The sequence below is a fragment of the Bubalus bubalis genome, chromosome 3 (assembly GCF_019923935.1).
Source record: "Bubalus bubalis isolate 160015118507 breed Murrah chromosome 3, NDDB_SH_1, whole genome shotgun sequence".
NCBI lineage: Eukaryota > Metazoa > Chordata > Mammalia > Artiodactyla > Bovidae > Bubalus > Bubalus bubalis.
Window position 1 is genome coordinate 17,761,059 of NC_059159.1, and position 22,834 is coordinate 17,783,892.

The window sequence follows — 22,834 nt, forward strand, 5'->3', positions numbered from 1 at the left end:
ATGATGTTAAAGCTGAAACTCCAGTACTTTGGCCACCTCATGCGAAGAGTTGACTCACTGGAAAAGACTCTGATGCCGGGAGGGATTGGGGGCAGGAGAAGGGGATGACAGAGGATGAGATGGCTGGATGGCATCACTGACTCGATAGACATAAGTTTGAGTGAACTCCGGGAGATGGATGGTGATGGACAGGGAGGCCTGGCGTGCTGCGATTCATGGGGTCGCAAAGAGTCGGACACGACTGAGCGACTGAACTGAACTGTCCCCTCTCTAACTAGCTGACAAACTTTTTGAGGTTGAGCATCTCTTCCTGAAAAACAAACAACCCCAAAATTCAGTGGCTTAAAATATCATCAATTTTACTTTATGTCTTGATTTCCTGTTCAGGAATTCAGGCACAGCCTCAGTTGGGCAGTTCTTTGTTTCATGTGAAGTCTACAGAGATCTATAGAGGTCATTAGGTAGGAGTCAGCTAATGAATAGACTACTATTGAGGGGACAAGATAGTTTCATTTACAGGTCTGGTGCCTTTGCTGAAAGATTGGGCTCAGCTGGGCATGTTGACTAGACTACATATCAGATCAGATCAGATCAGTCGCTCAGTCGTGTCCGACTCTTTGCGACCCCATGAATCGCAGCACGCCAGGCCTCCCTGTCCATCACCAACTCCAGACATGGCCTTTTCAGCATGATGGCCTCAGGGGAGTCAAATTTTTACCAAGGTGGCTCAGGATCACCAAAGTGAGTGCTACTTTAAAGGGTTGAGTAGAAGCTACAAGGCTTCCTGTGACTTGACCTTGGAAATCCTAGAATTTCTCTTTTACTACATTCTATTGGCCAAGCAAGTCACTAACGCCAGCTCAGATTAGAAGAATTAGACTCCACCTTTTAATCAATTTTTTCCTTTACAGTAGCAAAAAAAAAAAAAATGAAACCCTCTTTATTCTACTACACAACATTATCCTAGGGACCTAGGCAAGCAAAGTCCCTGGATCTCAAAGGGTCCTACACTTTGGAGCGCTAGTTTTTATTTTTTCTGTCTTAAGTGACTGGGATCATTCTAATCTGCTTTTCTAGTGTAGTATCTTACTTGTGTTCCATCTCCCCGCCCCAATATCTGTGCCTGATAACAGTAGGTAATCATTAAGAAATAAATATTAGAATAAATGGGCAAGTGTTAAGGAAAGAATGTACATGGGTGGACAGTCTCTTGGGACACAAAACTGGGTGGGATCCAGGATACAGGAAAATAGAAGCATCAACTTGTCAAAGGAAGAGGAACATCACCTCCCTTGGGAGGAACTGTAGATAAGTCTGGGAGGATGGAAACGGATTAGGTCTACGTGTTGTCCAAATCCTTCAAGTGTCCAAATCCTTCAAGTCCTAACTCAAATGTCACCTCCTACACTGTCTTTCCTGAATCTCCCATTGGAGCCGACTCTAACTCGCTTGATGTCTTTAGACCGTCTACCCTTAGACGTTTATTTGTACACACATCTTATGTCCTTTCCTATACCGAGACCTCTTTGAAGACAAGAAGAACCGGTTTGCCCCACAGCATATGTGATACATGGTAACCGCTCATTTACTCTGGGTTTTATTAGATGAATGGGGGTGGGGGGGTGGGGGAGGCGAGACAGGAGATAGTTGGGGGGTGAGACAGGAGATTCTTGCACCAGAGACTCCAGCAAAGAGAGAAATCTCCAGACCCACAATTAAATAGTTTAACGCAAAGCCAAGCAGCAACCCTTCCAGCCTGTCTCCAGCAAAGAAAAGCTGTTGTCCGCTGACCTCCAACCTTGCTCTGAGGACCCCAAGCCGATACACTGCGACTGCCCTTACCAATGCCTGACTCGATGCTGCAGACAGCCTCTTGCCAAAACCTATACTTCCTCGTCCCTCATCTGAGGCAGAACCTCTGATTACACTTAGCCTTCTTCAGGCCTCCTTACTCGTTCCCTTTTTCCTTTCTCGCAGGCGCCACCAGGATGGCGCGCGTTGGGACAGCCCTAGCGGGCAGGGGAGGAGGGTCCTGCGACCGGAAGCCGGAAGCCGGAAGGGGGGCTGTGAGGACGTGTTCAGTGGAAGCCGGAGCGGGACCCGGCGGGGCCGGCAACATGGAGCCGCTGTACCAGCAAACGCACAAGTGAGGGACGCGTCGGGCACGGGCTGGGACGAAGCCAGGCTGGGCGAACCCTAGTCCGCTGGGCTGGGTCCTCGGTCGTCTGCTAGAATGGAGGCCTAGTCCTTCCGTCCGGGCGCTGCCGTGGGGACCAGCTCGGAAGGGCTCAGTCTTTGGCCGTGATGCCCAGGTCTGCGGCGGCTGGAGGGTCCTACCTGGTGCCCGGCGACATTGGGCCCAATGCCTTCCGGGATCTCCGAGGCCGTGACTAGCTGTTGGGTAGACTAGGTGAAGGGAAAGTCTCACCTTGTTCAGCTCTAGCCAACTCTGTAGTTCGGATTGCTAGAACCGGTGGGGACTGAGGACCCCTGCACATAGGCGTATTACTGTTTAGTTGGAGAGCCAGAGTGTTCGAAAAAAGGTCTAACATGGGGCACCATGAGATGGAAGGTAAATGAGCATTACCAACAGGATCTCCTTAAGCAACTTAGAAGGATCCATCACTGAGCTAAGGTCGTCAGAAAACGTTTAATTAATGACTCACAGCCCCTAAATGATACCAGTCCTTACTCTTGATTGGCCCAAATCTTGTTGCTGCTACGCTGTGATTTTTATTTTCTCTTTTATTCTGATTTCGATGTACACTAAAAGACCATATTTTTCTGATAAAAGAAATTGCTCAGAATATCTGGTTCCAGGTTACCTTTAAGGAAGTTGAATTTTGGTTTAGTTTCTCATAAAATTCCTTGGTAGTGTTTCTTATTCATACTGCCCTGCGTTTTTGGAGCTTGCCGAAATATATAATTGAATAGGGAAATAAGATCATACCTATCCTGTTTGGGGGGGAATTTTTTTAGGAGTTAGCTTTTATTATGGTCAAACATAAATACCATGAAGTTTACCTTTTTAAAGCTAACCATTAAATTTTTAATTAAGTTACCAGTATCATGTAATTTACTATTTAAAATGATACTCATTTCTAAGCGTACATCTCAGCGGCATTAAGTACATTCACAGTGTTGTGTAACCATCATTATCTATTTCCTGAACTTTTTCATTATCCCAAACAGAAACTCATGTACCCATTAAGCAGTACTTCCCCAATTCTCCCCAGGTCCCTGGTAACCTGTTCTACTTTCTGTTTCTGAATTTTCCTATTCTAGATATCTAGATATCTCATATAGTAGAATAATATATTTGTCCTTTCGTGTCTGCCTTATTTCACTTAGCCTAAGGTTTCAAAGGTTCACCTGTGTCATAGCATGTATCGTTCCTTTTATGGCTGTATAATATTCTTTGGCAGAGTCACACACACACACACACTGTTTTGTTATCCATTCCTCTACTGATGGGCATTTGGGTTGTTTCCACCTTTTGACTATTGTAAATAATACTGCTGAGAACACTGGTGTACAAATGTCTGTATGAGTCTCTATTTTCAGATTTTTTGGGAATATATACCTACTTACACCTGTCCTGTTCTGACACCTTCAACTCACAGTGTAGTTTTGTGCTGATGAAAATTCTTAAAATCACACCCCCAAGGCCTGGGAAAGAAAGAAAATGGGAACCCACCTCTCTTAATGAATTCACAATAAAAGAAATACTTTAGAGCACTAGAATAAGAGGGAGAGGATCCTCTTGTTTCATTTTCTAATTTTGTGTTTCATTTTCATTTATGTTTCATTAAGTTACTGTTTCATTTTCTACTTCTTTTTACTTTATTGATTCAGCAATTGGTTTGGGCAGGTGAAAATGTAGAGCCTACTTGTTAATAGTATCAAAATGACAGAATTGGTCTTAAACTATTATATGAGCCCTATTTCATGTAAAAATTATAGGAAGGACAGCCAAGGGACAAAAACAGACAAGGGACTTTAAAAACTGGATCTGTGAGTCAATTGGAGAAGAAATGAAGCAGGAAATTATGCCCATGTTACTAAGAAAGGGCAGATCTTTTACAATAACCAGGCTCAGTGGACTGAGTAGTGCTTTGAAATTGATCTCGTGTACAGTCTAATCTGGTGAGCTAATTTGGTTAAAGGATAGTCCTAAGGAGCTTGCAACCCAGTTTATTTTTAAGAATAATTTTGTTCACAGTGTCTCATGCTACCTGTTACTGGTGCAGCAGGTAGCTGATCACAGAGTAAACTCGGAAGCTCAATTATAGGTCAACTTAGAGGAGGAATTCTAAACGGTGTCCCAAACAAGATTTGTGGAGCATAGATGAACTCCTTACCTACGCAGGCCTCCAACGACCTACCCTCAAGCTCTGTAGACCCTTAGACTGTATAGCAGAGCTCACCAACTTTTCCTGTCAAGAGCCGGATAGTAAATATTTTAGGTCTTACAGGCCCTATGGTCTCTGACAGCTATTCAGCTTTGCTGTTATTAGTGCACAAGCAGCCTTTAGACAATGTGTAAACAAATGAATGTGGTTGTATTCCAGTAAAACTTTATTTACAAAAACAGACAAGGGACAAGATTTGACGAGCCACTGCTGGCCTTCTACTTTGCAGTCATTCGTTTACTCAGTGAATATTGCTTGAGCACCCACTGAGTGTTAGGCACTGTTCCAGTGCAGACAGTACAGCCCTGCCCTCCGGAAATTGACTTTGTTTTGTGCTGCAGTATATTCATCATCATCATCATGATTATTATTAGTGGTGCAGTATGTTCTGATCTGCCTCCTTTCCCCTCAAGGACTGAAACAGGACTGAGGATTCTGGTTCTAGACCTCATCACCTTGTTTTCCTCACCTATAAAATAAAAGTTTGAGGCTGATTAAACTAAGTCTCCTTTCAGTTTCATAACACTGGTGATTGAGTGTCTTAAAAAGGAAACAATCCTGTGTCTATCTGCAGTTGACTTTTGGAGTTGCAGAAATTAATGATTGCAGCTGAACTGATACAACAGTAACTGAGCATATTAATTTTACTGGAACTTTGAACCCAGTTTGTGGTTATCTCTTGCTGTGTCCCTGAAAGTACATGGGAATTACATCAGCATTTTAAAGTTGCAAATCTTGAAAATGCCTGAACATTGGGGGAAAAAAACAGATGAAAAGCAGGGTAAACATTTTACACTGAAATAATACTGTGTTAGGGTGAACTTTATAGAGGAGCTAATAGCCAGGCTTCTATTTTTGAGATCCCAGTGCTTGTAAAGGTGCCCATATTTGTCCAGGATCATTCAGTGCCCTGGACCTTATTATCACTAGAGATTCTGATTCAATAGGTTTGGAGCACAAGAAGCTCTATTTTTAACAAGCTCTCCAGGTGATTTTGATGAACAGCTGGGTTTAAAGACTGTTACCTTATCTCAAGACCAGTTTTTCCTTTTTTTTTTTTTGATTTTGCCTTCTGATGAGAGGCTAAATATAGGGAAGGCAAAGTGGGTGAGGTGAAAGTGCCCAGATGGTTCCGCTACTTTTAAATAAAGCAAGCAAAGTAAAAACAACAGACTTCCCTATGGTGCTGTGTGGGTTACCACAGCAGTTTCATATTGCCTTTGGATCTATGACCCCTTAAATAATTATGATTATCAGTGCCCCATTTTGGAGTTGAGGACACTAAGGCACCAAGGAATTAAATGAACTTGTTCAGTGCCCCTCAGCTACTTCATAGTGGAACTTTAACTCAACTCACATGTTTTAACTCTGAAACCCTGTTTGCTGCTCAGGTTAGGCAGAAGCAGTATGTGTGCAAAGCGGGTGTATATGATGGGGATCCGGTAGTTCCATGGACTTAAATTTTTTTTTTTTTTAATTTGGTGGTGCCAGGTCTTAGTTGTGGCACGTGGGCTCTTTGATCTTCGTTGCTGCATGTAAACTCTTAGTTGCGTCATATGAACTCTTAGTTGCAGTGTGTGGGATCTAGTTCCCTGGCCAGGGATCGAACTCTGGCCTCCTGCACTGGGGAGCGTGGCATCTTAGCCACTAGACTACCAGGAAAGTCCCTCCATGGACTTTTAAAGAGCAGTTCTGTTTTAAAATTCTTCTAGGGACCTCCCTGGTGGTCCAGTGGTTTAGAGTCTGCCTTGCAATGCTGGGGATGTGGATTTGATCTCTGGTTGGGGAACTAAGATGCCACCTGCTATGGAGCAACTAAGCCCACACTGCATAACTGGAAGGTCTGTGAGCCCATGCAACCAAGACTCGACGCAGCCAGATAAACAAGTAAGCTTTATTGAAAAAAATTCTTCCTAGATCTTCTACAGACATTTTTTTAAAAAAACTCAGCAACATTGACACTTGTTTATTTGCTACTGGGTCTCTGCTTGGTTATGTTTTCACCCACTCCCACCATGAACCCCACAGGAGTTAGGGCTAGGACTTCTGATTTCTAGTGTCCACATTCCCATGTCAGATTTGCATATCAACTGTTCCTTATTGGCTTCAAAAGCGTTGCCTGAATTCCCAGATCCACGTAACAGTTGCCACTTTGCATATAGTAGTTCTCGCAGTGCCATTCGTCCTTGCTCTGTTGTTTTCATTTATTTCCTCAGGCCTGGCATGTGCAGATTGGTATCACTTTATTGGCTCTTATCTTTTCTAGTTCATGTAAAGCAAAAAGAGATTGGTTGGGAAAAGTCATCTTTCGCTGCAATTTAATATCCATTTTCACTTAGAAAATAGTAAAAACCAGCTAATGAGCGGTTATAGGGTTTCGTGGGTATTGACATCATCTCTCCTGCTGCTGTCGTGGAATTTAAAAATTGAAAGTGACTGGCAAGATCTTCCATTTCAATTCACTTTGGTCAGGAAGATCCTTTATAAAGCCCAAGACAGTTCATGTATTCTGTGTGTAAACATGCCAGAGCCCTTTTTTTCCCTCTTCTTTGAGAGTTTGTTCTCGTTTTTTGCCCCTATGTTCAGCTGATACCTGTCATCTTGAAATTTGTACCCTTTGGTTCTGGGGCTCCCTTAACGGGGGGCTTCCCCGGTGGCTCAGTGGTAAAGAATCTGCCTGCAGTGCAGGAGACGTGGGTTCAATCCCTGGGTCAGGGAGATCCCCTGGAGGAGGGCATGGTAACCCACTCCAGTATTCTTGCCTGGGAAATCTCACGGACAGGGAAGCATGGCAGGCTATATAGTCCATTGGATCACAGAGAGTTAGACACGACTAAGGCAACTGAGCACGCATGCACGCACTCCCTTAAGAGGCAGCAACAGAGAACAAGCCCACTCCTCTTCCTGTTGTCTCTAGATACTTGAAGAGCCCCAGCTGCCCCATTGTTTTTTCCTTTCTTTTCTCAAAGGATCATTATCGCTAGTTCTTTTGGCTGTTCCTCTTTGCAACTTGACTTCTAAACTTTCCCAGTCATCTTGCTCATCTCCCATTAGGGGAAATCTTGACTTGGTAGGGTTTCTTTAGCAAGTGACCCAAACCTGAATGCCATTCTGTGTTGTGCACTGGGCTTTTTAAAAAAATCTTAAAACGCTTTTTATCCTCAACAAATTTTATTGTATTCAGTTCAGTTCAGTCGCTCAGTCGTGTCTGACTCTTTGCGACCCTATGAATCGCAGCACATTAGGCCTCCCTGTCCATTACCAACAGCTGGAGATTACCCAAGCTCATGTTCATTGAGTTGGAGATCCAACCATCTCATCCTCTATCGTCCGCTTCTCCTCCTGCCCTCAATCTTTCCCAATATCAAGGTCTTTTCTGATGAGTCATCTCTTCGCATCAGGTGGCCAAAGTACTGGAGTTTCAGCTTCAACATCAGTCCTTCCAGTGAACACCCAGGACTGATCTCCTTTAGAATGGACTGGTTGGATCTCCTTGCAGTCCAAGGGAGTCTCAAGAGTCTTCTCCAACACCACAGTCTAAATGAAAAACGTTCGTATTTGCTTTGTGGTTCAATATCCTAACCAGTCACTGGAGCGCAGAATTTTGTGCAGATTTCATAGTCGTAAGTTGATTTTTAAAAAAATACCAGAACAGAACATAGAGCCAAAGGCAGTCCTGTGATAGAACCTGAAAATCTTCCCCAGAACCTCTTGGGTACCATTGTTAAACACCTGCCAGGGGTCCCTTATCCTTAAAGTTTAAAATATTTGTCAATCACACGGGAGACATGTGATGTTATTACTTTCAATATGCATTTTCCTGATTACTAGAAGAGTGTTTCTTCATATATTTTTGTCCATTTGGATTTCCTTTTCTCTCAGTTGCCCTTTGCCCATTTTAAAAACTGTTTTGTTTGATTTTTCCTATTTGTAGTAGTTCCTTATACATTCAAACATATTCCCTTGTTATCTGCTACAGGTGGCTTCCAGTCTTTCCCTTTTTTTTCCCCCAGATGTGCCTTTGGTGTTAAAAGGTTTTGTTCTTGTTTTTTAATGTGCTCAGATCTATCAGTCTTTTCTTTTGTGATTTGTGGGGTTTGGGGGTAGTTTTGGTTTTTGTCTTGTGTAAGAAACCCTTATTTAACCTGAAGTCATAATATGCACACCTTGAGTTTATCTTTGTATATTATACAAGGTACCTTTTTTTCACATGGTTAACGAACTGAGCCATCAGCATTGATTGTAGTCCGTTCCTTTCGTGATTCTGTTAGAAATTTGCCTCACTGCCCATATCCAGGCCTTCGGGAAAGTCCTCATTCTCTTTTCCATCAGCACTGCCGTTCAGTGCTCTCTAGCTGTTTGCATCATTTCCCTGATCCAAATATCAGTTTCTTCAAGTTGCTGTCCTACATCTGCCTCCATATCTCCATGTGTCTCCATTCTAAAGCATCTGGACTTCCCTTCCTGAAGTAGCGATCTCATTCCTCAGACTCTAGGAGTGATTTCTGGTTGCCTGTCAGGACCTTGGGTCTTGCCCAGGAACCTCTGAGGGTCTGCCCTTGCTTCTGGAGCCACGGGTCATGTTTCGAGACCACAGGGAAGCCCTGGAAAAGACTCGAGGCAAGTTCAAACCAAATTTAGGCTCCTGGCTTGCATTGGTAAATTGGGGGTCCCAGTTTGTGGTGCTCACGGTAGAGGATGGTTGCTGACATTTCTTCAGGGCTTGGAGATGATAGAAGAGCTCACAGGCCGCCTCCTGTGACTCTCTGTGAAGAGACCAGAAGCCCCAGGAGGCGGTTGTTGGGGTAGGATGAAAACATCCCCAGGATTTATCACAGAGGACTGCTCGGAAGGGCTCAGAGGGTTACTTTGGCCAAGCCCTGGGAAGCCATCGGGAAGTGCCCTGGGCGTGGTGTCAGGACCGGTCAGAGGGCCCGGGTACAGTGCTGCGTTTCCAAATGGCCTCCTGTTGCCAGGGAAAGAGGTTTACCAAACAGGAGATCCCTGTCTCTCTGGGCCTTCCTCTGATGGCTCCCTCCCACTAATCCGCCTCCTGCCCTTCTCCACTCTGACCCCAACTCTCAGGCAGGCCAGCCTGCTGGTCACCCACATGACAGGCCTTGCAGGCATTTGTGCACGTCGTTTTCTCCACATCTTCCTTCACCAACTCACATTTTGAACTCCCTTTGCCCACGGAGCTGCCCCCAGCTCAGCCTTCTGTTTTCTTTGCCTTTGCCCTGCTGCTCAGAGCTTGCTTTTTGTTTACGCTTGTGCGTGTTAGTGTTCTCTTAAATCTTCTTGGGACTCTTTGCGTCTATCTGGCCTGTTGTTCCTAATTATACTGTTTCTCAAGGATAAGAATTCTATCTCTCTTGCCCTTTGACTCTCTCTAGTACAGAGCAGCACTCAGCACATTGGGTCAAAGAACAGAGAGTGGGATTGGCCGGGTCCACATCGAGGTTTATCACTTGGTGTGTGACCTTGAACAAGTTACATAACCTTTCTGGGCTTCGGTTGTCTTATTTACAGAAAGAGGGTGATAATAGTCCTTTCCTCATAGGGTTTTGACCTTGCAGAACGTCTCAGATGCAGTGAGCGCTCACTAAATGCTGCTTGTCTGCGTTGTTATTTAACGTTAAAATATTAGAAACCGTGCCAAAACATGTGACCTGAAGTGCCACATACAAATTTCACAGTTCAGCGACACTGTCCATTTAGATCAGTTCTATGCTGGCATTAGAAAAATTGTCTTTCCTGACCGAAGCACTGTTGATTACGCATGTCTCACTCATTTCCTCCCTCTCCCTTTGATAGGCATGTCCATGAAATCCAGTCTCACATGGGACGCCTGGAGACGGCAGACAAGCAGGCTCTGCACTGTGAGTAATTAACTACGGAGACCAGAGTCCTGTCTCTGATGACACGCTGCTAATGGGCTGGGTTTCCTGACTGTGTTTCTGCCTCAGGGGCTAAAGGAGTCAGCGTGGAATGAGTTCTGTTGTGAGGGTGGACAGAAAAACCCTATGGCAAAGTCACTGGTTTCCCTGACCGTGCCCTCTGGAATCCCACAAGTCTTATCCCCCATTACCCCTCCACTCAACCTGACAGGGCCGATGGGAATGGGAGTGCTTGCCTCCATCTGTCTTAATCTAATTACCCTGTCCGTAGAGGAATGTGGTCCATAAAGATTCAGAGATGTTTAACTGGAACTGGGCGTTTCTTCTTGAGCTGAGAATGCTGCAGCTTTCTAGGAGGATTATTCAGAAACGAAGGGCAATATTAATTAGTTCAGTTCCCACACCATGATTTCTTTTGAGAAGAGTGCTACTATTTGTGTTTTAGTTTCTTTTCTATTATGAGAAAAGGTCCTGAAACTTCCCTGGTGGTCCCCGGTACCCGCAGGGGGGTACCGGTTCGATCCCTGGTCAGGGAACTAAGATCCCACATGCCGACGTGGCATGGCCAAAAGGAAAAGAAAAGGTGCTTTTTCTGAGTCTGTCACACAGACACTGCTGGTCCCCCACCATCACTGATGCTGTCTCCTCCTCTCACTCCTTGGCTGGCACTGGGCCCATTCTCCTGTTTTCTCAAGTCTGCTTTCTGCCGCTCCCAGGCACCTCTTCTCTCGGTCCTGTGCCCTGCCTTGTTCTGAGCTGTTTGTTAGCTCTGGGCTCCTCTAAGAAGGTGATACTCTGTCTCTACTGTCACTTCCTTATTGGACACAAGGCAGTCTGGATGCCTTTTTCTGTGCACAGTTTAGCTTCTGACCGTCGACTTTGGCTTTCCAGCAATCTCATTGATAAATGATTAGAAATGGAAAAGAGGTCATTTTGACTGTTTAGCAAAGGAGCTAAGGAAAATGACTGTATTTATCATATTATTACCTCTGTGGATTCTTTCGTGGGCCTTCCCTGTTGGTATTTTGTCTATTCTGGTGACTCCAGCATCGGCCTACCTATTCTTAAGGGAATGCTTCTCTGTTTTTCACATACTAATCTTTCCCTGTGCGCTTTTTTTTTTAACCTCATTATTTTCTGTAGAGGGTTCATTTGGCAGTCTTTTTACAAGTTATTTATAACCCATATCTGAGAATAATCTCAAAGGAAAAGAGGCCTCATTCTATATCAGAAAATACTGCATTTTGCTGAAAATATTTATTTGGGCAATCTTTGAATGTTCATTTTATTTTCAAAGGCAGGAAATTTATTTCTATAGATGTATCTTTAGTTTTTTTTTAATTTTAAATAGCATTGTTATGGCATTAACACCTATATATACGTGTGTGTGTGTATATATATATATATATGTATATATGCATATATACGTATTTATATAAAAACATTTAGAAAGTCACTTAGTATAATTTGAATTTTTTTCTGTTCTCATTAGTGCATTTTTCTTCTTTTGCAATATATATTTTTGAGTTTATTGGATATAGAAAAAAAACATGTTTGATTTATCATTCTAATTTAAGTTCACTATCTCTTTTCTAGTAATTATTCTTTTTTCTCTTCTGTGCAGTAGTAGAAAATGAAATCCAAGCAAGCATAGACCAGATATTCAGCCAACTAGAGCGTCTGGAGATTTTGTCCAGCAAGGAGCCCCCCCACAAAAGACAGAATGCCAAACTGTGAGTGCTCTGGCCCTGCCAGGCCTTGCTCCCGGAGGGGTCTGAAAATCCACTTACACGTTGAAAAACGGAGACTATGCAAAGATAAAGTCCCATAAAGACCACAATTCTACTCGCATGATTCTCCCTCAGAGTGAAAAGCCTGTGTTGTACGCCACAGGGAATATAGCCAATATTTTATAGTAACTGTAAATGGATTATAACCTTTAAAACGTGTGAATCACCCTATTATGTACCTATAACTTACGTAATATTGTACATCACCTCTACGTCAGTTAAAGAATAAAAAGCCGGTGAGGTTAGCAGCTCGGAGGCCTGGCGTCTCCTCTCTTGTTGGTATTACTTTGAAATTTTGCCCCCAGCACTGTTTTTCTGACCAGACCCATGGCCACTTGAAACCTAATGCCACCAGGGAGTTCCACTCTGTTTTTTGATTCCCACTTCTTTCTTGGGTTGAATTATCTTGCTCTTAATCACTCCAGTCAGTGTATTCGTAATAAAATACTGATCTAATGTTTGATACACCCCCATGAAATTAAAGCGAAACCACTCTCTCTTCCTCCACCCCAGCCTCTGTTTCCAAAATGTTTATGAAACTTCATTGATGCTCTACTCCACAGATGCCTTGGGCTTCTTCCAGGAGAGCAGTAATAATCCCTCGAAGGTCAGGAAGAGGTCATCGAACCTGCTTCCTGTCACCTGTTCCCTGTCATGCATCCAGAATCAGAGACCAGCAGATAGTTAGGGAAATCTGCTGGAATCGCATTTGCTACCATCCTGCTCTAACTACAGGCTCCCTTTTTACTTTCAACATCATTTATCAAATCAGATTATTTGGGGTCGGGATGTGGATAGCATGGAGGGGTACAGGGGGAAGTAAGGAATTGTCTTCTTCCCTGAAGACAAAGTCCAGCCACCTCCAGTTGTGCTCCTCTGGGCTCCTGGAATTTAATATCTCTGTCAATTCCAGCCGTGTCGACCAGTTAAAGTACGACGTCCAGCACTTGCAGACTGCTCTTCGAAACTTCCAGCACCGGCGGTATGCACGGGAGCAGCAGGAGAGACAGCGAGAGGAGCTTCTGTCTCGCACCTTCACCACAAACGTAAGCCCAGCGCCTGGGCGGGACCGGCAGGGACTGGGCGGTTGGTCGGAGCTGGAGCTCAGGACTGTTGACGGGAGCCCTCTGGGGGTCCTGAAGCAGACCGATGGGATGGGAGGCGAGCAACTGGCAATGATGGCTGACTCTGCGTTGCCACAGAGACTAGACCTAAACACTGCTTGCATCTCTTTTTCTGTCACAGAAACCCTCTGAGGAAGTAGTTAAAATGAGGGAACAGGCAGAGGTGAAAATTACCTGGTGTGACTGGTCGATGCAGAGAAGTGGACTTTCCCATGGTGGAAACATTTTCCTGATCAGATCAAGAAGGATAATTAGACTGTTTGTAGCGAGGGCAGCTTTCAAAGCTGCCTTCAGGCAATTGTCTCTGTGTGTGTATGTGTGCACGCGCATGCGTGCAGTTCCAGTGTTGGATGCGTTAAAATGTTTTTGCCCCTTGCTAGTGTGTGTGTGTATGTGTGTGTAGTTCCAGTGTTTAATGCGTTAAAATGCTTTTGCCCCTAGTCTGAGCGGCAGTTATGAAGGATTTGTTAACAGGTATTTCGTTTTAGAGGGACTACCTGACTTGAGCCCGTTTGAAAGTTGCCTGTTGGTTTGCATGTTTGATTTCCTAGGATACCCATGTCCCTGTCCTTTGGTCTCAATGGGATCACTTCTCACACATGGCTGTAGAACATTACTGGCTTTTCCTGTGTCCTGCATAATGTATTCCACCAAATAAGGTGGGTCTCAAGGGCTTTTTGTTTGGTTCATTTTTTGTTTTCTTACAGAGGTTCATTTTCTAAAGTGGGATTACGCTTTCTAAGCCCATCATCAGAATTCAAATCCGTTCCCACTTTGCAGTTGTTGAACCTTCTTTGCTGTGTCCACATGTGTAGTAAATTTCCCCAGGTGCTTCAGAATATGCCTACGTAGTTTGGTTTCTCTGATGCAAGCAGTCAAGTAGTAATGATTAACAGTTCAAAAGGTCAACAAACGTGTTGGTCGGTCAGCAGAGCTTCTTTTCAAAAGAGTAGGGAGCTATATGACACATTTAAGGTGTTGTGTGGGCTTTTGATAGCTGTGGCATTGGTTATAGGGCTTTTTTAGGCCAGGGATGATAGCTCCGAATTACTTTACGTCTTACCAGCCTAGTGTGATGCTGTGCGTACAGTGGGCCCTTAATAAAAATTATCTGGCTGAATGAACTTCTTCCTGCTCTTTTTATGATCATGAGCTATAGTACATTTTTCTGAGAAATAACAGCCCATCAGCCGTACCCAAACACTGGGGTCTTCACCTACCAAGCATCAGCTTGTGCAGGATGCTATTTAAGGTGCTGAAAGTAAAGTGTGTTTAAATTAAAAACCTTGACTCCCACCCCTGAGAAACTCCCATGTTAGCAGCAGGGGGATTGAAAATATATACCTGAAAAAAGATTGTGAACTTGAGCAGCGACGAAAAGGTGGTTTAACTTCTTCATGATGACAGAAAGTGGTAAAAGTGGTACTGCTTGGCAGAAGGGTTTGTAATGGTCAGGGAACTGGAAAGAGGACAGGGCAGTGACTGATCGTGCCATGCGCCTGTGTCCTTCCCACTTGTAGGGTGAAAGTGGAGCGCTGGCACTGGTTTTGGTGTTTCTCCCTACAGGACAGTCACCCAGCACGGCGATTTGTGCCCCTCTGGACGTCTCACTGGCGGGGTCTCACACAAGTCATTCCACTTCTCTGGGCTTCCGTTTCTTCATCTAAAACGAGGATAATACCATAACTACAGCATAAGCTTAGAGTGGGGCCTAAGCGAGCTTAGAATGAAGAGTTTGCAAAGTGGAAAGTGTTGATCAGTATTAGTTCTTTCTGCCCTTCAGTTTTGTACAGACTCTTCTTCCCTGCTCAGGTGGATAGTCCCATTGTGATCACTGCTGGGCCTTTAATAGAAACCAGTCTCTGCTCTCCGTAGTCAGTCTGTCTAATTGGAGGGAGGAATAAGCTATAGATGAAATAGCCAAAGGACAAAAGCAAATCTTCCCCACTGCACCAAGGGGAAGCCAGGTAAAGGAACATTTGGAAGAAGGTAGGTTAGTAAGGAGTTAGAGACAACCTTTAGGAGAAGCCTAGGGAGAATAGTATTTCCAGGATTTCCCTGGGGGTCCAGTGGTTAAGACTTTGCCTTCGGAGAAGGCAATGGCACCCCACTCCAGTACTCTTGCCTGGAAACTCCCATGGACGGAGGAGCCTGGTGGGCTGCAGTCCATGGGGTCGCTAAGAGTTGGGCACGACTGAGCGACTTCACTTTCGCTTTTCACTTTCATGCATTGGAGAAGGAAATGGCGACCCACTCCAGTGTTCTTGCCTGGAGAATCCCAGGGACGGGGGAGCCTGATGGGCTACCGTCTATGGGGTCGCACAGAATCGGACACGACTGAAGCGACTTAGCAGCAGCAGCAGCAGCAGTGGGAGTGAGTGCGATCCCTCATCGGGAGCATGCCCCATGGCCAAAAAACTAAAGCATGAAACAGAAGCAATATTGTAACAAATTCAGTAAAAGACTTTAAAAATGGTCTACATCAAAAAGTAAAATAAAAAATTTTTCCTGAGTTGGGGGAATGATGCAGAGGAGGCAGGGATGAACAGACTTGTGTGGTAGAACCCATTTGGAGACTGAGAAGTCTGAGAATTGTACTTCCTCTGAGTGAACAGATGCTGCCCCAGATCTCCGCTTTGCTTTTTAGTCTCTGTCAGGTTCCTTTGATTCTTGAACCATTTCCTCTAGCAGTTCTTCCAGCTTGACCTTGACCAAGAGGCAGAGTGGTCAGTTGAGGTGGGGACACCAGGAGCTGAGCAGCAGCAAAGTTAATCAAGTGCCTGCGTTTCTTTCACAGGACTCTGACACCACCATACCAATGGATGAATCACTGCAGTTTAACTCCTCCCTCCAGAAAATTCACCACGGCATGGATGACCTCATTGGAGGCGGGCACAGTATTCTGGAGGGACTGAGGGCCCAGAGAGTGACCTTGAAGGTGGGGGCCCTTTTGGGGGGACAGGGAGAAGGCCTTGTGTTTTGACTTTAGCCAGCAGTGTGGGACCTGCATTTGCCTTTTGGTCACGTAGCCCTGAGCTGTGATGCTGTGGTGGTGAGACAGAGCCTTTGAGTTGGGATCCTTTTGCTGGAAGTGGGTTATTATGAGACCAGAAGTAGCTGAATCCCCTTTGCCGGTAGGTGTTCACTGTGCTTACAGTGAGCCATAATGTGGCATCTCTCAGTGTCCAGGTGGTTTTCCATTTCCTGAACTGAACAGACAGTGGCTGCCACTGTGAGAGGAAGCAGTAATGGGCCGAGAAATTCTGTGATAGAATTCACTCTCGGAAGAAGGAAGACACGGCTTTACCTGGCGTCTCACTCACTCTTGGGTGTTTTCCGTGTGGCCCCTGTGGTGGCAGTCTTAGAGCTGAGACCTGTGTCGTGCAGCAGCTGAAGCCCCCAGGGGAGGGTCTTAGGGCTGCCCGGGTTGATGGACAGTGGCTTCTGGAGCACAGGCTAGTGACCCCCAGTGACTCGGCTTCATTCTCTCTTTAGTAACAGGTATTCCTAGAAACCCTGCCCCATTGGCTGAGACTCAGACCTCTAGGGAGTGGTTTACAGAAACATTACACAGCCTCTGATGTCAGTCATGATGTTTCAGCCTCAGCCCTTTTCCTGTATCAGCCCTGGTGGATAATGGGGTGTGAACTGTGCCTGTTATCAGGGTGTGGTCCCTTGTGCACAGAGCCCTCCCAGCTCCTGAGCTGTGAGAAGCAGTCACTCGGAAGCGTGAGCTTTATCTTAGTTTTTGTTGGACCATGTCGAGCCTGTCAGCTCTGCAGGACTTCAGTATGTTTCTGAGCATCGCCTACCACCTTTACCTGGGAGGAGGTCAGGCAGGCCTCGAGTGACACGTACCTTGCTGATGGCCGCGGCGCTTCAGACAGTCTGGAAGCGTGGTCTCTGACAGCTCTACGGGCGCCCCCTTTCAGGACAGCCGCCTGCAGTCATCTAAACTGGCGTGTGTGTGTGTGTGTGTGTGTGTGTGTGTGTGTGTGTGTTTGGTTGCTTAGTCATGTCTGACTTTGTGACCCCATGAACTGTAGCCCACCAGTTTCCTCTGTCCACAGTTTTTTTTCAGGCAAGAATACCAGAGTGGGTTGTCATTTCCTCATTTCCTCCTCCAGGGGATCTTCCTGACCCAGGGATCGAACCCGCATCTCCTCTGTCTGCTGTATTGCAGGCGGATTCTACCCAGGGAACCCCAGTCTAAGCTAATACATGAGGGTTGATCCTCCCTTTCTTTAGAAAGCTGCTGGCTTCCTAGCCATATCTCAGAAAAACAGTCAAACTCTTTTTAGGATGAGACTCAGCCTCAACACTCAACGTCGACCTGGTAGGGCTCAGGGCTTATTGTTAAAGCAAATGTCAGCTTCCTACTGAAGTCTGGTGTCACCGAAGAGCCCAAACAACTTTTGCCCTAACACTGTCCCCAGAGATAAAGCGCTGGGAAGCCCGGTAGATGGGCAGTCAGGGGTTGGAGTGCGAGGTTTCTGATCTGTTTCCTCTGCACATCTGCTGTACTGATCTTTCTGCCTGCCCACTTCTGTCAGGCAAGCTGCTGCCTCAACCATTTGAAAAGAACATAGGAAGCATGAAGGAGCCGGGCCTTGATTTGGGGAAATTTGTGGTAGAAAATGAGTCGTGTTTTTGAGATGTATGTTAACTTTCCATTGATTTTTGAGGTTGATATTTGAATTTCATAGAGTGATGGAGTAATCTCTTCTTTCATAGCTGAGCAGAGTCTTGAGTGAGAGTCTAATGCTGATCATCACTGTTGTGGCGAAAACATGTCTCTGATCTCCTCTGGCAGAGACGAAGTTTGACCTGAGAGACTCTTCTCTCAGTTGCCCATTACTATGTTCATACGGGACCTTAGGTTAGATGCCTCCATAAAAATACAGTGGGTGACGTGTAAGTAAGTTGAGGTCCGCCCAGCATTCATCTATTACTTCATATAAAATTGAATATGCTTAAAAATGAAAATTAGAAAGCAGGGAGAAAGGGCAGCCTGGGTGGTATGGACTGTTGGTTTAGGAGTAAAATACCCTTTTGTTTTGGGTGGTGGGAGGTGACATGTATTTGTGGGGTTTTAGGTCATGGTCCTGGTGTCTGGCAGCTGTGTTTCTCTGGTTCCGCCTTGCCTGCTTCAGACCCTCTCCTGAACCTGGACATAGGCTCTGCTCAGCAGAGTTCCTGAGGTGTCTACTCTACAGCGTGCACAGACTGATAGCAAGCATTTTAGAGCCAGGGAGCAGAGAAAAAGTTTCTTTGATGTTGCCTTTTATTTTTAATATGAAAAGTGAAAGTGTTAGTCGCTCAGTCGTGTCCGACTCTTTGCAACCCCATGGACTGTGGTTCAACCAGGCTTCTCTGTCCATGGACAAGAATACTAGAGTGGGTTGCCATTCCCTTCTCCAGAGCATCTTCCCGGCCCCAGGATTGAACCCTGGTCTCCCGTATTGCAGGCCAATTCTTTACCATCTGAGCCACCAGGGAAGCCCATTTTTTTTTTTAATATAAAATATTCTAATTTAGAACTTCTTTGTGGAGGTATGATGTGCATACAGTGACGTGTACAGATCTTAACTTGTACAGGTCATGGAGTTTTGACAAATGCCTACATACACCTTTGTAACTCTCCCTGCTGTCGAGACATAGACAGTTTTCATCACCCCTGAAAAAGCTCTTGTACCCTTTCCAGGTTAGTCTGCTCCTGCCCACCCCGCGCCCCGCCCCCAGGCAACCACTCTTCTTATTTCATCATAAATTAGTTTTGGCTGTTACTGACTTTAATGCAGATGTTCACATTACTCTTGGTGTGTGCCTCCTTCCTCTCAGGAGTGTTCCAGGCTCTTTGATGTCATTATATGGTGTCCTCGGGTCCTTTGTATTGTGCATCAGTATCTCATTGTGCACAGAACATACATTGTTAATCCATCCCCTTGTTGATATGCGCCTGGATTATTTCCGGTTTGGGGATATTCTCCTGTTCTCTTCTAGAAGCTTATAGTTTTAGCTTGTATGTTGAAATTTTTGTGTATAATATGAAGCAGTGGTCATTTTTTAACACACGTTCTTATGCATTATACATATGGACATACACATGTGAAGTGAAGTGTTAGTCTCTCATTCGTGCCCGACTCTTTGCAGCCCCATGGACTGCAGCCCATCAGGCTCCTCAGTCCATGGGATTTTCCAGGCAAGGATACTGGGGTGGGTTGCCATTTCCTTCTCCTGGGGATCTTCCCCACCCAGGGATTGAACCCGGGTCTTCTGCACTGCAGGCAGATTCTTTACTGACTGAGCTACAAGGGAAGCCCATGTTTATATATATGTGTGTATATATGCTCTGTGCACAAGATGCCCATTATCCGCCCATTTGTTCCAGCACGCTTGTGGAAAAGACTTTCCTGTCCCCCTTGCTTTGCTCTGCGACCTTGATTGAAGGAGCCTGATCTATGTCTGGTTGCTGCTGCTTGTATACTTTGGGTGTGACCTAGAGACTGTTTGTCCATCGCAGCTCATGATGACATTCACCCACCCTTGGCACAAGGAGGTGAACACGGTTTTTCCTTCTCCTCTTGTCTGCCCCAGGGGACCCAGAAGAAGATCCTTGACATCGCCAACATGCTCGGCCTGTCCAACACGGTGATGCGGCTCATCGAGAAGCGGGCCTTCCAGGACAAGTACTTCATGATCGGTGGGATGCTGCTCACCTGTGTGGTCATGTTCCTCGTGGTGCAGTACCTGACCTGAGCCAGCCAGGCCCCGCGGCTGAATGCCAGTCCCAGGGCGTGAGAGTGTGTGTGAGTGTGTGTGCGCGAAAGAGAGGGGGCCCAGGGGCTGCCCTCTGAAATGTGTGTGCCCATCTTAACTGTGAAGAGCCCTCGGAAATAATTGTGACCTGTGGCCTGGTGGGAGTTTCAGACCTCTGTTTCTTGTGACATCTTGGAGGGAAAGCTCATGCTACCAAGACGTGCAGTGCTTAGGAAATGAAGGAAGTACCAGTTCGCTTGCTCACGCTCACTCGCTCTCACTTGGGGAAGGAAGTGATGCCAGGGTGAGGGAGGAAGAGGAAAAGGGGAGGAAGAGAGTGGCCTTGGCGATTTTGTCCTTGTAGCTGATACGCGCCTGGGAAGCTACTCAAGCTTGCAGACAAGACTCCATGCTCTGTCGTCCTCCACCCTTTCTGACTCCTAGTAGGTAGTCGGAACAGAAGCAGACAGTAGGGGGAAAGGGGCCTTCTTCCTCTACACTCACTATAGTAGGTGGATTCATATGCTCTTGCTACTAGCCACTGTGCCCACCCCACCCCCCCCACCCCCAGATGATCTGCAGATGGCTGACTGCCAGTACTTGTCATCCTTACCCGGAAGCCGCCACCTGGAGGAAGCAGAGGCATGGGCGCTGTTGCTGACAGCAAGTAAGATTTTCCACATCACGGTCGCTGGGTGTTTCTCCTTTATAAAGTAAGGCCACTGTTACTCCCTGGTCTGTCTTGAAACTGAAAACCCTAGTCACTGATTTGTTTCAGCAGTTAATAGAACAGTTGACTTCTAAGACTAGAGCCTGGGCCTTTGCCCCTTAGAAAGTAGCTGTGAACAGAGATTAGTGATTGGTCTATTACAGTCTCATCTCGAGTTTTAGCGTCTTTAATTAATAATAGACTGTTTTCCCTTTGTTGAAATATATTAGTAGCTGCCAGTCAAGCCCCATTCTGTCCAGCCAGTGAGGGCAGATGCCACCCTAGGGATGCTCCTGGTGTGTATGTCCTTGTAAGACTCTCTTAAGGGACCAGCACCTTTTTCCTTCTCTGACCAACCCTGGATTAAGGCTGTACCAATACCCAACGTGCTGTGAAATTTATTATAAAGCCAGTCTGTTCAAAAAGAGTCATCAGTGAAAATACCAGAAAGACCTGGTTAGCATATTTTTTCATCTATTACAGGCCCTCCCAGCCATAGGCCTAGTAGGGCAAGACAGAAATATCACTTAGAATTTCCCAGAGGAACTATGAACCTGGTCAGTATTAACCCCACCTTTGAACATCTTGCCCTAGCTACTTCCTGTCTTTGTTGCTTGTCATTTGGACTATCTTCTGTCACCTTTCCCTCCTCTTTCCTCCTTTCTGAGTGTTCTCGTCCACCTCCCTTTTTTACCCTCTACCTGTCTCTGTAGCAGTATTGTCTTTTCAGGTACATCTGTGGCATAGATCCCTTTTGGGGAAAGGTTTCTTAATTGTCACAGATTTTTAAATGAGTTTTCCAGGTACTGATTTCAGACTTTTGGTTGGATCTCCATTGCTCCTGCTCGTCTGGGCTAAACAGGGGCCCTGGGTTTCCGAGGAAAGGGGACTCTGATCAGAGTCCCTTCATAAAAGGCTGAGGGCCCTACCAGCATGAAGACTGGCCTGGTGGACAGACAGAGGGGTGGGTGCATCTTCCGACCTACCTGTGACGTGGGGAGGCCCAGTTGGAAATGTCCCCCATGTCAGCACCCCTGTCATCCCAGGGACCCGGCACAGGGTTCTTACCAGTCCAGAAAGTGGGTCTTTAAACTGCACAGACTTGGCTGTGAGCCTGGGCACTCGAGGATCCCACCAGACAGTGCACTTTGGAAGATGTGCAAGGGGCAGCTGAGCCATCTGCACTTGAACTCAGGGGAGGCAGAGTCTCCCCCCACCCTCTGCCCTCTGGTGGCTGACGTGACATGTTTGCAATGTACACCGGTGTATTTCCACACCTGGCCTTCACAAGTGATTGTTGCCTCAGTGAACCAGAAGTAAGGCCTGCACCTTCAGTGCCGTGCTTCCTGCTTTGTAATACAAGTGGAGGAGACAGTTTGTGGGTCTTCACCACTGGCAGGGTAAGGAACAGCAGCCACCGTATGTTGTAAGGTCCTGGGGCGCTGAGCCCTTGTGTCCTCCTGTGCTTGGCTTTCAGTGATCTGGGAGAAACACACTTGTGCCTAACCGGGTGCTCTGTCTCCACAGTCCAGAGTACAGGGGAGGGTCCCAGAGCAGGGAAGGAGCGCCCTCTAGTGGAGATGGGGTGAATCCTTAACATAAGCTCCAGCAGCAGCCTCTGGGATCTTGTAAAGAATTTTGGTGTTCCTGTTGTGATTTAAGAGAGGTGGGTTGTCCAGAAACTTGGAAATGACTTTCATTCCACGGATGTTTACTCCGGGTGTGATCATCTTAAGAAAAGTCAAACTCCCAAGACCAAGTAAGTAAGAGAGTCTTGATTTTATAGAAGGCTTCACTGCTGGGTTTTCTCTTAAGTCCTTCACTCTGATGAGTTTAAATGGGTTTGACTTGCAAATTTGGCTTTACGCTCCTTGTTTTTGAAATACATCAATTGAATAAAGTTGCCATTTATTTTATTTAGAAAATGACATTTTGTAAAGGAGTTTGACATTCATCTTTATAACTAATGGCCCCCTTTTTCTCTCAAGCCAGAGATTCTGAAACACTGTTCCGAGACCAGAGTTGGGGTTGGTTGCCTTAGCAGCAGCGGGGAAACTTTAAAAAAATTACAGATTACTCTGGCCTACTTTGGACCTTCTGAATTAGAATATTTTTTTATTTCTAAAGTTATTCTGATGTGTGT

General features: G+C 45.7%; 1 protein-coding gene across 4 annotated transcripts; it reads left to right on the top strand.

Annotated features, from left to right (window-relative positions):
* Positions 1–1,992: 1,992 nt before the first annotated feature.
* GOSR2 (golgi SNAP receptor complex member 2) lies at positions 1,993–22,619 on the top strand. Of its 4 annotated transcripts, none has more exons than XM_006042304.3 (6): positions 1,994–2,146; positions 10,227–10,291; positions 11,934–12,042; positions 13,013–13,145; positions 16,021–16,161; positions 19,821–22,619. In XM_006042304.3, the coding sequence occupies exons 1-6, from the start codon at positions 2,118–2,120 to the stop codon at positions 19,980–19,982; spliced, it is 639 nt and encodes a 212-aa protein (XP_006042366.1). In that variant the 5' UTR covers positions 1,994–2,117; the 3' UTR covers positions 19,983–22,619. The 4 variants fall into 4 exon arrangements, with proteins under 4 accessions (XP_025135703.1, XP_006042366.1, XP_025135704.1 ...); XM_025279919.2 differs by lacking the exon at positions 1,994–2,146 and adding an exon at positions 2,174–2,312; XM_006042305.3 differs by lacking the exon at positions 1,994–2,146 and adding an exon at positions 6,178–6,299.
* The last annotated feature ends 215 nt before the right edge of the window (positions 22,620–22,834 follow it).